Genomic DNA, 18,431 nt, shown 5'->3' with positions numbered 1-18,431 from the left:
AGACAAGCGTGATTGAAATACACCATACTGTTTTATTAATGTATTTTCTAAGAATAAAACTTTTTAAAATCATATCAATGTTTTGTTAGTAAACGGCATACCAATAAAATATATGTTACTAGTTTATTTATAATAAAGATCCTTGAATTATTTTTTCAAACAATTTTTAACAATACAAAGTTTTTCTTTATCTTTATTAGCTTTTTTTATTAAAAAAAATTTTGGTTTACTAAATTTTATCAAAATAGATGTATGCTTAAACCGATTACTAAAAAGTATCTAGCTGGAGTAAGTGATCCATAACTCAGGTTGAGTTTTGATATCCGATATTTTATTGTTAGCGTTGGAGGCGTGATTATCACTAATTTAGGTGTTTTTTTTTTGTATATTGGAAATTATTCTATGCAGAATAAAAAGTTAGTATTTAGTAGAAAAACAATTATTTTATATTGATTATGTATAATTATTTTATATTGATTATGTATAATTATTCTTATTAGTTAAGTATTTACAATATACAATAAAAACACTTTTTCGATTACTAAATATAAAAACCAAAAGTTTTTAAAGTACTTTAGAAGCTCTTGAAATACACCGATTTAATTATAACATGTCATAATTAGTTTGCTTAAAACGAAGTATCAACTCAACTACTTTCTTTAAAATAAAAAAAACATAAGTAATATATAGTACAATAAATAAAGTAAGTTGTGTCGTTATAACAAAAAAAAAGTATTTCTCAAAAATTTACTTGTGAAAATAGTTTTGTTTCGAACATTATATATTATTAAACAAATTTGAAAAAAACTTTAAAACTTATACATTGCTTAAAAAATTATGAAGTATGATAATTTATGTCCAAAAAGGCTTCAAACATCAACTTTAAACACAATTGAAAATATAATGATTTAAAAGGACAACTTTTGCAAAAAACTTACTAATCAAGGTGGACATTTTTTGCAGATAAATTTATATAACATTCTTAAAACTAATTTTGGAAAAGCAAACATTTAGCTTTATATGTTCTTTTAACCGAATTGAGAATTTGTAAAGTAAAAACATTAGGTAATTAATAACATCTTAATTATTTTAATTACAAAAATAACCTAAATAGGGGTGTAAAATTTAAATATATCTTGGTACTAGATTTAATCAAAAAGCTCTAGTTTATACTACAAGTTAAAGTAAAAGTATTAATAAAATAGAGCTTAGGTTACAAATTTATTACTTAATATTTTTAAAAGTTACTTGCTTATTTTCTTACTGAAGAGAAATTCTATATAATCTTAATTTGAAGATATGAAATTATTTTCAATATGTTAATTTTAATAAATCAACAAGTATTCAAGTTATTTGAGATTTGTTAACATTATGTTGTTCTTTACTGTTACAGAAAATGTTGCCAGTTTTAAATACTTTCTTCGGTTATAATAATTACTATCAAGTTCGTATGAAATTTATTTTGGAATTTGAATTAAGTTTAAAATATTGCTCAAATGAACAAGTTTGTTTGCTTTTAAGTAGAACTTGATAAATTTTTTAAATTTTTTTTGCTTAAAATGTTAAGCTTATTTATCAAAAAATGTAGATTAAAAGGTATTTTTACAGGTTTATGTATTATTTAAGTACTTTAAGTAACTATATACTTACGAAATTTTTTTTAGAATACAAAAAATGCTTTAAGGTAGATTGAAACAATAACTAACACACTTAATATAGCTAAAAACTTAATTTTTCTGCTAATATACTTGATGACTTCTCCAACAACTTTTTGTTCTCTTTAAAATACAGGGTTTAATAAATTTTTGCGTTTGTTATATCTATACCAGTGATCTACTAGATCCGATAAACCACTAGTGTACATTCTTCTTCATGAAACTCAGTAAATCAAAATTGTCTAAAATTATCAAAAGCTTGAAAAAGCTAAAGAAAAACTTTGTATTGTAAAAAAATGTTTAAAAAATTATTTAAGGATCTTTAGTTTAAATCAACTAGCAACATATACTTTATTGTTATGCAATTTACTAACAAAAACATTGATATGATTTTAAAAAAATTTATTCTTAGATAATACATTAATAAAACAGTATAGTATATTTCAATCACGCTTGTCTCAAACAATTATGTTAAACAATTTAATGTAAAGAATGTGGTTTCCGAAACTAAAATACCACATTGTTTACAAACGCAACCTTTTTTGCTGAATAAGAGGTATTCACGACACAAAAATATTAAAAAACATGTTACTAAGGTTTTTAATTCGACTTTAAGTACTTAAATACTTATTATGGTCTATAACTTCATGCCCTTAAGTCTTTTTGAGCAAGTAAAACTATGTAGTTTTTTAGTTTCGGCAGCTAAATTCCTTAGGTAAACCAAACAGTTATAGTTAATTACAAATTCTTTTTTTTCAGCCTTTAGTATATAAGAAAATATTTTTCTTATTTGAATTACAAGTATTTCTACGTCTAGAAGTATGGTAACTAAAATACTTTTGCTTGCAACTTGTTTCATTGGTCTTTCTTATGGACTTGAAGTGAAGGGTGATGAAGTTTACGTCGATTTTAGTAAATAAGTTTTGATTAAATGATAATACTATCAAGTAAACCTAAAAGGTTATAACAACTATCATAAGTAACTGGCTAACTTTTGTTGTTATACAAAAACTTTGGTGTTTTAAAATAATTTAAGTTAGTTGTTTACTAAACTTAAATTGTTATTAGACTCTACTTATATAACTTGTTCTTTAAATTATTTAAACTATAATATTTTTTTGTTTTTGTAGAAGAGCATCCAGACACAGCAAATGAAATAATCAAAGAAGTAAAAGCCTTAAAAATTAGCCCTATTTCTGATAGTAAAAATGGAATAAGCTTTTCCTTGACCAAGTAAATTATTTATTTGTATCTATTATAAGTATATATTAAAATCTTGTAACAAAAAGTTTGGATCATAAAACTTAAATCATCAGACAATTTGCTGGTATGGCGTTATGATCAGTAACTTCAGCCTTGTTTAACTGCTGCGCAACGTTTTAAGTAGTATGAAAAAAAATTGCTATTAACATTTTGAGCTTGTACAACGGCGCATGAACGTTTAATTTCGACACTGATCACTTTTGTTGATGTTTTCTTGCTTTATTAAGTTTAATTTTTATGAACTAAACTTTCTAACAATGGAGTAAATTACAAATCTAATAACTTAAATGGTTTGTGCGTAAAATAAACTAATTAAAATAAATGCGAAAAAAACGTATACATATCAAAATATAAACGGCTATCTTCAGTATACTATAAAATAAACAGAATTGCTCTATCTAAAATTTAGAAATATTTCTAAAGAACTTTAATTTTACAGTATAAAAGTGAATTCATTTGATGCAGACAAAATAAAAGTTAAACAGAATTCAGCAATTGATTATCTCGCTCAGTTACAAAACGGTGAGGTTTACCTTTCTGGAAGTGTTAGAGTGTCAAAGAAAATTTCAGTTACAGTCGGGTAATACAATTTAAATTTAAATGAAATTAGTACTTAAAATACTTGAACGATATAGTGTAAAACCTAATCATAAAAGTTGTATTTAGGAGATAAAACTAAGGTATATTTCAAAAAAAAAAAATTTTCTAAAAATGTTTCAAAAAGCATTGCAATATATTTTTGTGTAGCATTTATTCAAATCTAAATTTTCTCATATTTCTGTAAATTTTACTTAGAAAGACATTAGAAGTTAAACCTTAAAGTATATCCACAATGATTTTTGGTAACTTTTATGTTCTATTATTTTTGAGTATAAACATTTTGAAAAAAACTAAGTTTAATTAAATGAATTGTAAAAAACTTTGGTATCGGTTTTTTGGTAAATCTTTACATTTATTTTAAACTTATATAAATTTTAGACTTGTTAGGTTTTTTACTTAAAGTTTGTTTAGCCTAAATGTTTTAACTTTTTTATTGATCAATACCTTTTTTTTATACAATAAACCTATCAAATACAATGCTGTTTTATTTGATATGTTAAGTATAAAGTTTGGTAATTTATTTTCAGGTTTTTTAATTTTAGAATAGATAAAAACTTATTTAGGATAAAAAACAAGCTCGTTAAGTTTTTCGTTAGTTTATCATTGAAAAAAGATTAAAAAGCCAAGCTTTTAAAAATTTCGATAAGTAGAATTATTTTGATTTACAACATAATCTTTTTAGTTACACTTTACTTTTGTTTTTTATCTATTGTTAGTGTAAACAAAGAATTGTAAGTCTATATATATAGTTCTGAAAAAAAAGTGAAACAAAAATACTTTTACAACTTCTACCATTAAAAGTTAGTTTTACTTATAGGTGCATGTAATGCATACAATGAATTTGGTTTAAAATATTAGATTTTGGAAATGGAAAAGGACTATATCCAGAACTATATCGGCGTCAGCAACTGCTAATATGTATCTCAAGCAAGTTTATGTGTCTCAAAATCTCAAACTTCAATTTATTGGTAATAAAATAAAGGTATAAACAAGTTTTCTTTTATCAGGTTTTACATAATATTTTTGTAATCGTTTCTTTTTGAAACATTTTTAATTATATATCTTAGTATTTAATTTTACATAAAAAACTCAATTTAGAAAAAAATAATTACGCTATTAACAAAATATTAAATATCTTTTAAAACATAAGTCCAACAGCTTTTTAACCTTAACCAGTATTATAACTAACTTAATTTAAATTATTCTAAACCTTAATAAAAAAATTATCGTTTTAATAACTTTATTGTGTATTAATAAACACGTGATTTGTTTGAAAAAAAAGTTAATTAAGAATTATTTAAGAAAAACCAAAATTTTTCTTTAACAGTAAAAACTAATGCAAATAATGACTAAAAATATAGTTCACCGAGCTTTTAAATAAAAGTTTTAGAATACTTTCATAAGACTGCTAAACATTTTTCAAATGGTAGATAAAGTAATATTAAAAAGAAAATACATAGTACTTTAGCTGTAACTAAACTAAAGAAAATTCAGACTCTACCGGGAACCTGTTCAACTAACATAAATTACCATAAAGTAAATTTCAAAGCATCAGGCTTGTTTTCTAAGATTATCGCTGGTATTTCCAACATTGCTTCAAAGTTGTTTAGTAAAAGAATACGGGATTACATGCAAGGCGAAGTTAGTTTTTTAATATAAGGAAAGTAGATATTTTTAATATAAGAAAAGCAAAGTTAGTTAATACTCAACCAAAAATATATTTAGCTTTTTTTAAATAGGTGTTAAAAATCTTATTTTTTTATTTGAATGACAAAACAAAACCTTTGCACTTTTAATGACTCTAAGTAAACCAATAAAATTAATTATTTACAAATATTGTTAGTTAAACTGATTATAACTATAAAAAGTGTAATTTGACGAACATACTATGTACAATTTCTAGTAACAGCGCCACTTATCCATAAATTTCTAAAAAAGATTTTTTTTTGTAGTTTAAGTTAGCGTATAATTATAGTGCTATTTTTATTAGAAATTAGTAGCTTTGGGTTAAGTTTATATTTACAACTTAATTAAACTAAAACTTTTTTACCACCTTAGAAACTCTTATAACTTACTAATTATTCACAGATATGTTCTGCTATTGGAGATTCGTTAAGCAAGTTAGCAGTAGATATGGATATATTAAACGCACTTGGTATATGATTCCTCTATAAGCTATAGTTTAACACTAAAAAAATCTTAGTGTTCACATTTTTAGCACATCATTTTTTAACGTAATAAACTTAAACATATTTTGTTATAAACATTTATACTTGTACAACAACAATTTAATCATTGTACGTATTTTGAACAAACAAACAACATAAGTATGTTTAGTAAGTGGTTTGTAACGTAACACTATCTAAGTACTTACAAAAAATTTCTCACTTTTTATTATGAATAGTTCTAAGTTAGCATTATGAGAATGAATTTTACTTTTAAGATGCTTAAAAGTTTAAGGATATTTAATATTAAACTATGAATAAGTAAAAGATGCTAAAACATTAAACAAACGAAAATAAACTTAAATATTTAAATAGTGAAACAATTTACTAAAATAAATTACTTACTGCTAAATGTTACAAGATGTATTTAAAATAGTTTATCATAAGTTACTAAGATTAACTAATAAAAAAAGTTAATCCAAACTTTGCATTTGTTATTTGTTAAAGCTTTGATTTTATTTTTAAGTAGAGAAAAACCCATTTTTCAGGGTTACAATGCAATTCAAACTTGGACGATTAAAATTCAGACAATTGAAATTAAAAAAATATATAATTCAAGGCCCACAACTATAAAATTATTATATATTATTCAATTTAAACTGTCGGAATTTGAATTGTCCGAATTTGAACAGTCGTGCACCGATTTTTCTGAAGTTGTAAAATAAAAATTACATTTATTGATCTTTCAGGTAAGAAACGATTAAAAAAAAAAAGATAAATTTAGTTTTTTAGAAAATCAACTAAAACAATTTTTGTATAGCTTTTGAAAACTCTTCGTTTTTACTATGAAAGAATGTAATTTGCACTGTGCCTTTACACCCAAGATATAATTTAAAGTTTTAAAAGACTTAGTAAAAAAATATCAGTACTCTATTTTGTACATAACTAATTATTTTAAAAAGAATAATCATCTAATTTGTTCGAAAAAAAGTTTTAATTTTAAAAAATAATGCAATTAAAAAAATCTAATCGAGAGTTATTAGTCACTCAATTTAAGTTTAAAGTTTTATAGTTATCTAAGAAGTTCTTTAAAGTATAAAAATTAAAAGGGAAATTTTTTTTTTAATCATTAAGATAGAAAGCAACTTCAAACTTTAATTGAAACCGTATTTAGACACTTCAACTGGTTTCTCAATGTAAAAAAAAAACACATTAGCTTTTTGTTATGTTTTTTGTTTTTGTTTATTTTAGGTACAGTAAAGTTTTAAAATCAAACGTTGTTTTCATTGTTTCCCATAAATCACTTTATGTTTTCAGTATTTTATGTGTACAAGCAATGATTATTTTATTGTTTTAATCAATTTTACTAGTTTGTACTTCAAATATTTGCATAAAAAGTACTTATCTTATTTCAAGCACATAAAATTAACTATTAGAATTAATGTTTTAAAATCACTGAGTTAAACTTTAAAAAAAAAATGAAGTAGTTGAACGGAAAAAAAAAAATTGAAAATAATAAAAATATTCGTTATTTGTTTCGCGCGGAAGTTATTTTATCTAAAAAAAATGATCTTTAAGTACGAAACTTAAAACAGAAATTAAATATTGTAATTAAAAGGTTTTCTTTTATATTACGCAAGTTTAGTACGTCGCTCATTTAAAAAGCATAAAAATAGGCAAATTTTTGTTTATAAAAACCTTCTGGTATCAAAATATCGTGTTTTACCACCCCGACTATTTGATTTTTGGACAATGGTTTAAACTTTGACCCTGGCAGTCTGCTTCGGGTTTAAAAACTGACATAATGTTTGAGGTGGTTCGTTCGGTTTAGTATTTTGTGTAGTGATGTACCGGACTCACTATCCGGGTCCGGGTCCGGCCGGATATTGCCATTTTTGTCTGATATCCGGATCCGGCCGGATTCTAATTTGAAAAAAAAAGTCCGGATCCGGTTCCGGCCGGATTCTAATTTGAAAAAAAAGTCCGGATCCGGTTCCGGCCGGATTCTAATTTGAAATAAAATCCGGACCCGGATCTAGTTAGTAAAAAAGAGCATACTGAAAAGTATTTTTTCAAAAACAAACCCTGAGTAAATTAATAAGAGTCATTTTCGTCAGTTAAAATTAAACACCTACCGTGATTGGCTCATTTTGTACACGTGACTAATTTACATTTGTTTACATTTAAATTATGAAATAAACATTTCAGAAATGCAACTCTTTACATATGTTGTAAAATTGAAAACTTTTGAATGATTACTTGCATTATTTATTGTTTAAAGTTGAGCTCAGAGAATATTTAGAGTTAATATGGTTGAATATACGAGCCAATGAGAATCATATGACGAAATGTTCAAACTAAATGCTGAAGCAACAAAACATCAGAACATGACAGGCAGTTTATATGTAAGCAGTTAGTTAGCTTGGTGTGCAGCTTGAAGCAACAAAATATCTTGAACTTTTTTGTGAATGCTTATTGTAAGTAGTGTTTTGTTTTAAAAGTGATTATTTCAACTGGTGTTTAGTTGTTTAAATATTTAAGCCAGGTTTATAGATTAATAGTTTTTAAAAAATTTACAGTTTCTTTTCTACTGAAAGTTTTATTTAATTTTTAGTTTATTGTGTTAAGTCTTTTGATATCGATTTAAATAGCTTTCAGTTTTTAAAGTGTTACCAAAGTAATTAATTACTTTGTTTATGCTAGTATTTCTTGTTGTGTTTTATATAAAAGATTTATCACTCAAAACTGTCGTGTCTGATTATATAAAGTAGTCTCAGTTAGAATTTAGTATTTGTTAGATATTAATTAAATAAGTTAGGATTTAATAATGATGGGTAGTACTAATAAGTTAAGTGTACCATCAACTTTACTACCAAATTGTCAACCTGTGACTAGCTGTTCTACTTATTATTAGATTAAAGTTTTTTTTAAAGTTTTTAAAAACCTCATTCTGACTCAGGCTAGTTTATACTAGTGATGTACCGGACTCACTATCCCGGTCCGGGTACGGCCGGATATTGCCATTTTTGTCTGATATCCGGATCCGGCCGGATTCTAATTTGAAAAAATAGTCCGGATCCGGTTCCGGCCGGATTCTAATTTGAAAAAAAAGTCCGGATCCGGGTCCGGTACATCACTAATTTTGTGTAGCTAAGTAGATTGCTTCTTAAATGACAAAATATATCAGAAATTTTCAGTGTGTGTCTATTGGATTATTCTTTTTATTCTGGTTTTAGGTGTTTTTTAAGTTCTTTAAGTAACTTACAAAAATAATTTTTGTAAAATACAAAAAAAATGCTTTAAAATAGATTAATAGTAATAATTACTGCATTTAACACTGTTAAATCTAAATTGCTTATACTTTTGATGAATTCTTCAACAAGTTTTTATTTTCCTTAAAACACTGGTTTTAATATATTTTTGCGTTTAATATATTTATACTAGTGATCTACCGTATCCGGCCATTTTTTGCTTGGATCTGGATCTGGTCGGATCTTAGCTGAGATTTGGCCTTATCCGGATCTAGTTAGTTTGGAAAGACTTTGTTTTCCGTGATCAGCTTCTTTCAGTTTTATCATTTTGAATATGTAATACATATAAAACTAGTCAAGCGAAACAGATTAATTAAAGTTTAGTTAGTTCAATGATTTGTTGTAAACATACAGGTACATAAATCCATTAGAGTAAAAATAGTGAATCGTTATTTTAAAATTTCTTGCAGGTTGGATTTTTTTTCTGACTTTATAATTTAGTTCTATATAAATTTAAAATATTTTATTTTTATAATATAAAACTTATATCTAAGTTTTAATGTTTTTCAACTTGTTAAAGGTCTTTACATTTTTAATTTAACTATGTTATTCTCATTTAAATATGTTGAATGATATAAAAACTCAACAAATACAGCTCATTTAATATTTTGTTACTATAACTTTAAGAGGCAGCAATTGTTCAACAAGATTTTTTTATTTTTTTACTTTTAATTTTACAAAATGAATTCATTTTTAGATTGGTTCAGAATTTAGATGAAAAATAATACACAGTAGTATGAATAAATTATGCAAATACTTAAAAAATTTGGTGAACAACTGCTGCCTCTTAAAGTTATAGTAACCTAATATTTTAGATACTTTATTCATTATATATACATATATAAAAAATTTAGGATCCTGATTCGACAGGATCTTAAATTTTAAAAATATCCGGATCCGGTAGATGTCAAATTTATACTCACATAATTACTCTGGTTATTTTTTTTTTCTAAAGCAGCTAAACCTGTGACAGTAAAGCAAAAAAAGCTTTGTTAGCTTAAATAACTGAGTTTTATAAAAAAACCTACATTAAGCTTATACCATTTTTTTAGAGTTTTTACCCTTTTTTGACCAACTATAAATTTGTATGTGTTTTTTTTTCTGCAAATAATTATAGCCGCTTTGTACTAAACATTGTTTCTCGAATAAGACTTTGAAAAAAATCAAGTTGTATGTTAAAATCGTGAACTATATTTATCAGATTGCCAGTTTAAAAAGAATAACTCAGTGAGTTTCACTCAGTTGTGAATTTCTAAACATTATTTCTACACATGTTAGTTTAATAAATAAGCTTAAACATTATTAAACTATTTATTCAAAGTTAATTAGTAAACGAAAAACCATAAACTAAATAGTATTAAGCTCATAATAACAAACAGATTGTTCAAAATATACTAGAAAGTATTTAATAAAACATCCGTTTGAGAATAATATATTAAACGATCAGTATTTAAACTTATGAATTTTATGCCTTGATACTATCCAAGTCTGAATGAACCAGCTCAGACAGTATGTTTATAAGGTCCAAAGACCAGGGTTGTAAAACTCGTTACTTTGATCCAAGAAAAGTTTGTAAACAATTTTTTTTTTATGCTTTGTATAGTATAGGGGTGGGCAACATTTTTGATCGGAAGGAATTATGACCGGATAATGTTTTTTTAGACCCGGATCCTGACTTGAAAATATTATACGGATCCAACCGGGTACTAGTTTTTAAACAAGATCCGGTCAGAACTCTAGAAAAAAAAGTTTGGATCCGGTAGGATAAAAATTTTATGGGCAGCTGTCAAACTTGCACATGTGTACAAAATTGCACGCATATACTTTTGCACGAGGGGATAAAATTGCACAAAGACACTTTTGCACTTAGGGTCACTTCTGCACAAAGACACTTTTGCACGAGCAGACAATTCTGCACGGAGACATTTTTGCAGGAGTTGTTTTTTTATAATTAGCTTTATTTTAGTTTAGTTTTTTTCTTTTTACTATCACTGTTACCCCTAACCCTTACCCTCTGTCGGTAGCTTTTTTTTATTAATTTTTTTCTTTTAACCTTTATTTTTTAATAATCATTTCATTAGTTATTTTATTTTATTTTATTTTTACTATCACTGTTACCCCTAACCCTTACCCTCGGTCAGTAGCTTTATTTATTTATTTTATTTTTAAATTTATATTTTAGTTTTTTTTTTATGATCTACTTTTACTCTCGTGCAAAAATGTAACTCTAGCAAAATTGACCCTTGGTGCAAAATTGTCTTCGTGCAATTTTGTGCCCTCGTGCAAATTTGGCTTCGTGCAATCTTTTCTCGTGCAATTTAGTCCCCTCGTGTAATTTAGTAACCTCATGCAGTTTTGTCTTCGTGCAATTTTGACCCGTTCTCTAATTTATAGATCTAGTAGAACACTATTTCAAATCAATTTTTTCAGAAATAACTATCAAATATGTTATTTTAAATTAATTTTTATTAAGTATTTAGAAATCTATGTTTGTTATTACCCTTGAACATACTAATACTAATTTTATAAATACAAAAATTCGATTACTAAAAATTACTTGAGTGTAATATTTTAAGCTAAAACTTATAACTTTTTATTAAGTTTTCGAAATCATCTATCTTTGGCATCTTTGTGCTGGATTATTATACTAATTATATTTTATTTCATATTTATTGACGATATTTAATTCAGTATAAATAGAGATACTACCACTTGTTTTGAACAAAACAAAATGCTACGACAAAATGGTGTTTTTATCACTATAAATAATCTAAATTCAATTTTTAAATATGTTTTCTAAAGTCAAATTCTTACAGTTTTTTTTTTATAAAATTATGGTTCAAAGTTTCAAAAAAATTTTGTAATATTGACCTTTGCAAGCCGGTCATTTTCACTCGCGGGCCGTACATTGCCCACCCTTATTAGTATAGTAGCTTCTTGCTAAAATTGTGTAAAATTAAAAACCGACAGTTGACTTATTATTTTTATATTATTCTTTGTAACAGTTATTCAGATTTTATTATAAGTAAAGTATTCAAACTTCCGTTTTTATTAAAAACAAGATACTTTGTCTTCAATAAAGCTAATAAAATAATATTTTTATTAATTTCGATTATATATTTTATGTTTTTTTTTTGTATTTTAAAGCTAAATAAAAAGAAATCTATAATGGGTTCTAAAAGTGATTTAAAAATTTTGACTTTAATAATTGCTTACTTCTATACTTAATTAAAACTTATAGAGTAGTTTTGACAGATATAACTTAAGTGAAATATTAAGTAAAACTAATTACGATGAATAGATAAAAATACAACAATTAGAAATATAAATTACTGAACACACACACTTATATAATGTATTAAACAAAAACAGATACGGTCGATCTATAAAACTTTACTGCATTTAAAACAACTAATTAGCAATAACTCAATCAAAAGCTAAAATTTAAGTTATACTAAAGTAATAGTATTTTATTACCGAGAAAGTAACACTTTGTAATACTGAGCAAAAAGAACATGAAAAGGAAATTAAAAAAAAATCATTTTTATTCATAAGTGAAAAATTGAATTATGTTAAGATAAATTACATTTCAACATAACCTACAATATTTCTTAAAAATGTTTTTGTCAAGTCAAATATCTAAACTAAAAACCATTGTTACACAAATCTGATGACATTTAAACAGTAAAAAGTAAACATGCTTGAGTATATGACCCAAAACAATGTTTTTACCTGTGAGACTACTGTTCCCAGCGGAATCATAGACCACCAAGCGCGTTTAATATATCCATGTCTACTGCTAGCTTGCTTAACGATTTTCCGATAGCAGAACACAGCTGTGAATAATAATAAATAGTCAGAACTATTTCAATGATGATAAAAATTTTAAAAACTTGCTTAAAAATTTGTATAGGCAACACACTTACAAATCAAAGTGTGTAGCAGTAAAATTAAAAAGCAAGTTTCGCTTGTTTTAAATGTTGAATACTGTGTTATAGTAAATAGTTGTAAAAAGTCAAATTTGTAATTTTGTTTAGAGTTAAAAAAAACATTCTGTATTTTCACTTAAAAAACAAAACTTACTTTAAATATATTTTATTTTAAAATGAAGCTAAAAAAAAATTTACGATTTAATTAAGTTAATTTCAAAGGAGCTCACTTTTTTCTGCATGAAGTCCCGTACTTTCCCGCTAAACAACTTTGAAAGAAACTTAGTAATACCAGCGATGAGTTTAGAGAAAGCGTCTTTTGCTTCAAAATTTATTTTATGGGAATATATTTTAGTTGAACAGGTACTGGGCTGAGTCTGAAATAAAGTTAAAATATTATACAACTAGTTATAGTTTTAATTACATTTTTTACCTTTGAGTTCAACAGTCTTAAAAAGTGTTATAAGTCTTTACTTAATGGTTCAGATCCTTAGCCGTTTTTTGTCTTTTTTGTAGGTTAATAAAGCGCACTATAAATAATGGCATTATTCATATACATTTTTAACTTACTTTTTTTTTGCGCTTATCTCAAGTTTAAATGTGTTTTATACATACTTTAAATTTTTTTATAAATCATAGAGGTTCATAAACTAAGCATTTTTTTTTTAGTGTAACATTGACAAAACAATATGATGACTTTTATATTTAAAAGTTGTTTGTTTAAGTATTTTATAAGTCTTTTTAACTCATATTAAGGTTATGTAATATTTTTCCATCAAATGAATTTATTCAAATAATAAAATCTGTATTGAATTACGAACTAAATGCGTAAAGTTTTGGTAAAAAAGTCTAAAAAATGTCTCTACCTTTATTTTACCACCAACAAATTGAATTTTAACATTTTGAGATACATAAACTCGCTTGAGGTACACATTAGCAGTTGCTGAGGCTGATATGGTTTTGGATATAGTCTTTTTCCATTTCCAAAATCTAATATTTTTATCAATAGTTACTGAATCTTATATATAAAACAAACTTAATGCAATAAGTTGTAAAACAAATTTTTTATATCTTTGAGTATTATGCAGTTACATTTGGAAAGATTTGTTTACACAGTATTATAGATAACAAAAATTACATATACTTAATTTAATAATAATTTTAATAAATGAAACAGTCCTATTTATTGAATGCTTTTTAAAGCTTTTCGTTTCATAAACTTTTGAGTTATTTTAAATATTATAAACTGTATAAAAAATTTAAAATTTTGTTCTTCTAAAAAAAGAGTATAATAATTTTAAAACAGAAAACTTACCTACAAATAAAATTTAAAAACTAGTACATAACAACTTAATAAAAATAAACTATTCTTTAAGGGTTACTTTTCCCAAATAGTCTTTTAAAGATCTGTTTGAAAATGTAAGCTATAGAAAATAAGTTAATAGCTAAGTTGAATAAAAATTTTAAGTTTTAAATTAACAAATAACTACAAAAAGTTAACGAAAATTAAAACGCTTTTATCAGCATCTTAAAATTTAGTTTAGTTTTTATATTATTAAAAAAATACTTAAACTCTAAATTAATACAATACTAGAACTTCCAAAAATGAATGTGGATATAGCTTAAGAAACATTTTACATTTGTTTTAATAGTAGTATGACTTTTAAATAAACTTTTACTTAGTTTACAATTACAAAAGTGAGAGAAAACTTAGGTTGAAATAAAATGTAGCACACAATGTATAACAGTACTATTGACAACTTTGTAAGTAACTTAACAGATAGAAAAAAAAACATAGATTTTAATTATTATTTCCAAACTATGATTTTTTATTTTAGTTATTAATTCATTTTACTTGAAGGTTTAAAATTTTATATTTGAAATTTTTATTTAAACTTTAAAATTCTTATTGTATTACCCGACTGTAACAGAAATTTTCTTTGACACTCTAACACTTCCAGAAAGATGAACCTCACCGTTTTGTAACTGAGCAAGATAATCAGTTGCTGAATTTTGTTTGACTTTTATTTTGTCCCCAAAAAATGAATTAACCTTCACACTGTAAAAATAAAACTTTCTTTTTTTTTGGTATATATTGTTAATTGAACGACAAAAAATAAAGCGCTTATAAGTTTAGTCCAAGGACCTGGTGTACGAAAAACCGTTTGATTATTGCGTCATACACCATGGATACAGTTTAATGTTTTGTTAAGGACAATAGGTAAAGGTAAAATTTAGTTATAATACTTTTCTCAAGTTCTTAGCAAACTAAAATATAACTTCATATACTTCACACTTAAAACACTAATAGTTTCTTATTGGTTAAGTGGAATTTTTTTCTAAATAATTAAAAGTTTACATAACAAATTTTTTTTATACAACATTATTAGAAACGACACATATACATGTTGTATAAAAACAATACAGCTCATAACTTTATTTTTATTTTTACGTTTGTATTACTTAGTTATGACAACTATATACTTTTGTTTATTTATTTAATAGTTAAACGGTAGTGTTTTTTACTTCCTTCCTTCTTAATTTAATGTCTACTTTATTGTAGTACGTATTAATTATAAATGTTACATCTAACTCAATTCACTTGGTCAATTTATAGCTGTATCCATTTTTATCACCAGAAATATCGCCAATTTTTAAATTTTTCACTTCTTTGATTATTCCATTTGCTGTGGCCGGGTGTTCTTCTGCAAAAAATCAATTACTTCAATATTCATTACATTCAGATAAAACTAGCACTTAAGTTTACAATGTAATAGTACTTAAAACTTAATAAAAAACTTACCACAACAAAAAAAAATACCGATTATATATTTAAACAGCTACTTTTGGTAACTGTTTCAGCTTTTACTTTCAATTAGCTTTATATTCGTTATTTATATTTATTTAATATATTTGTTTAATTAAAACTTATTTACTAAAATCGATGTAAACTTTATCACCCTTCACTTCAAGTCCATAAGAAAGACCAATTAAACAAGAAACAAGCAAAAATATTTTAGTTATCATACTTCTAGATGTGGGAATAAATTGTGACAAGATTAGTTAATTGTTTTTCTTTTATACTAAAATCCAAAAAAAAAGGCTGTTTGGTGTACGTTAACAAGTTTAATGTTTTACGTAAGTAATATAGTAGTAGCGGAAATTAAAAGACCACATGTTTTACAATCAAACACAGTTTTACTTGCTCCAAAAGACTTAAGGGCATAGAATTTTAAAACTTGATAAAAAAATTTTTAACACTTAAAACCGAGTTTAAATAGATTAGTAACATGTTTCTAATATTACTCGCTTAAATAAATATCACTTATCGATTAAAACTGTGTTTTCGTAAAACATGTAGTTTAATTCCGGAAACTACAGTCCTTGCATAATATTTTAAACATATAAACATTATAAACAAATATAAAAGGTTTGTTTAGAAGTGAATAAACATGTTTCTATAAAATAATTATCAAACTCAAGAAACAAACACTTAATTTTGTATATTAGTAAACAAAAAACAAGTTTAAACTATGCTGCTATAATAACAGTTATACATCAAAACTTCTCAAGTTATTTTAGAATAAATTTTTAGCGATACTAAGCGTTTTTGTACCACACTCCTAAAGTCATAAGTATTTTTAAACTGTTTTGGCAAAATGAATTTTGCTTTAATGCATTTATAGTAAAACTCACTCCCGAAAAGGTGTATACAAATGAAAATCTAACAGCTATAATTTTCGTAATTTTTATTATTTTACTTAGAACTAATTTAACTACAGTACTTGAAACGTTTTTTTAGTTAATATTATGAATTAAAAGCTTTATGTAGTAAAAATTTTAGATATTTTGAATATATAATAAATTTGTCGGAGTTTTTATTGTTTTAATAGAAACGGTAAAATATATTTTCTAAAGATGCCTTTAGTTACTCAACGTAGTTTTTTTTATAAACTTGCAAATCATTTTAACTCGTTTCGTTTTATTTTATCGTTAACTACAGAAAAAAATATTCATATTTACTTAGCTTAATGAAGTGTTGGATAAAGCAGTTTAAATATTTTTATTTATATATATTTTTAAATATATTCAAACACGGGTTCTAAGCAGAAAATGTTTGGTTTAACAAAAAACTAAACTTTTTTTATTATTTGGACCAAAATTAGACTATAAGTAGTGTAAATATTAAAATAGTTATTGCTCATGATACTGTGTTAACCACAATACTGACAGTTTAATGTATAAAACTTTTCGCTCGTAAGCAATATGTGTTAATTGGTCAAAAAATATTGCATTTCATCTAACTAACATAAGTATTGTTTATTTTCAAATATTTTACTTTTTTTACTTCATATTTTGTGTTTAAATTTTCCTCAGAATATTAACTTTTCAGTATTTTAAACTTAAGGCACCCCGACTATTTGTTTTTTGGACAATGGTTTAAACTTTAACCCTGGCAGTCTGCTTCTGGTTTAAAAACTGACATAATGTTTGAGCTGGTTTGTTCGGGTTAGGATTTTGTGTAGCTAAGTAGATTGCTTCTTAAATGACAAAAACCTTCAGAACTTTTCAGTGTGTGTCTATTAGATTATTCTTTTTAATTTAGTTTTTGGTGTTTTTTTTTTTATCTTTAAGTAACAATATATTTACAAAAATAATTTTTATAAAATACAAAAAAAAATGCCTTAAAATAGATTAATAATAATAATTAACGCATTAAACACTGTTAAATCTAAGTTGCTTATACTTTTGATGAATTCTTCAACAAGTTTTTATTTTCCTTAAAACACTGGTTTTAATAAATTTTTACGTTTATCATATTTACACTAGTGATCTACCGTATCCGGCCATTTTTTGCTTGGAACCGGATCTGGTCGGATCTTAGCTGAGATTTGGCCTTATCCGGATCCAGTTAGTTTGGAAAGACTTTGTTTTCCGCGATCAGCTTCTTTCAGTTTTATCATTTTGAATATGTAATACATATAAAACTAGTCAAGCAAAACAGATTAATTAAAGTTTAGTTAGTTCAATCATTTGTTGTAAACATTTAGGTACATAAATCCATTAGAGAAAAATAGTGAATTGTTAATTTAAATTTCTTGCAGGTTGGATTTTTCTTCTGACTTTATAATTTAGTTCTATATAAATTTAAAATATTTTATTTTTTAAATATAAAACATATATTTAAATTTTAATGTTTTTTAACTTGTTAAAGGTCTTTACAATTTTAATTTAACTATGTTATTCTCATTTGAATATATTGAATTATATAAAAACTCAAAAAAATACAGCTCATTCAATACTTTGTTACTATAACTTTAAGAGGCAGCAATTGTTCATCAAGATTTTTTATTTTTTTACTTTTAACTTTACAAAATGAATTCATTTTTAGATTGGTTCAGAATTAAGATGAAAAATAATATACAGTAGTATGAAAAAATTATGCAAAAACTTAAAAAATTTGGTGAACAACTGCTGCCTCTTAAAGTTATAGTAACCTAATATTTT

At 24.8% G+C, this 18,431-nt stretch overlaps 2 protein-coding genes across 2 annotated transcripts; one reads left to right on the top strand and one right to left on the bottom strand.

Moving 5' to 3' along the window:
* The first annotated feature begins 2,459 nt into the window (after nt 1-2,459).
* On the top strand, nt 2,460-5,903 carry LOC145840947 (uncharacterized). The gene is made up of 6 exons (XM_082948304.1): nt 2,460-2,567; nt 2,786-2,888; nt 3,358-3,498; nt 4,377-4,500; nt 5,013-5,159; nt 5,607-5,903. The coding sequence occupies exons 1-6, from the start codon at nt 2,477-2,479 to the stop codon at nt 5,679-5,681; spliced, it is 681 nt and encodes a 226-aa protein (XP_082804430.1). The 5' UTR covers nt 2,460-2,476; the 3' UTR covers nt 5,682-5,903.
* A 6,747-nt stretch (nt 5,904-12,650) lies between these two features.
* LOC145841326 (uncharacterized) lies at nt 12,651-17,887 on the bottom strand. The gene is made up of 6 exons (XM_082948687.1): nt 17,851-17,887; nt 15,526-15,628; nt 14,842-14,982; nt 13,790-13,913; nt 13,154-13,300; nt 12,651-12,830 (listed from the first exon to the last, which is right to left on the bottom strand). Exons 1-6 carry the CDS (start codon nt 17,885-17,887, stop codon nt 12,753-12,755), a joined length of 630 nt encoding a protein of 209 aa, XP_082804813.1. The 3' UTR covers nt 12,651-12,752.
* Nucleotides 17,888-18,431: the final 544 nt, after the last annotated feature.

The sequence above is a fragment of the Thalia democratica genome, chromosome 7 (assembly GCF_965202585.1).
Source record: "Thalia democratica chromosome 7, ktThaDemo2.hap1.1, whole genome shotgun sequence".
Classification (NCBI taxonomy): domain Eukaryota; kingdom Metazoa; phylum Chordata; class Thaliacea; order Salpida; family Salpidae; genus Thalia; species Thalia democratica.
Note: the sequence above shows the minus strand (reverse complement) of the source record. Positions and strands in the feature narration are given on the sequence as shown.

Bases quoted from the DNA above. Each gene is read 5' to 3' on its own strand.
- LOC145840947 (XM_082948304.1), top strand. From the start codon at position 2,477: ATGGTAACTAAAATACTTTTGCTTGCAACTTGTTTCATTGGTCTTTCT. The intron at 2,568-2,785 runs GTAAATAAGTTT...TTGTTTTTGTAG, and splicing joins TGAAGTTTACGTCGATTTTA to AAGAGCATCCAGACACAGCA. The intron at 3,499-4,376 runs GTAATACAATTT...TTAAAATATTAG, and splicing joins AAAATTTCAGTTACAGTCGG to ATTTTGGAAATGGAAAAGGA.
- LOC145841326 (XM_082948687.1), bottom strand. From the start codon at position 17,887: ATGATAAAACTGAAAGAAGCTGATCGCGGAAAACAAA. The intron at 13,301-13,789 runs GTAGAGACATTT...ACTTTATTTCAG, and splicing joins TTGTTGGTGGTAAAATAAAG to ACTCAGCCCAGTACCTGTTC. The intron at 12,831-13,153 runs GTGAGCTCCTTT...TATTATTCACAG, and splicing joins GGGACTTCATGCAGAAAAAA to CTGTGTTCTGCTATCGGAAA.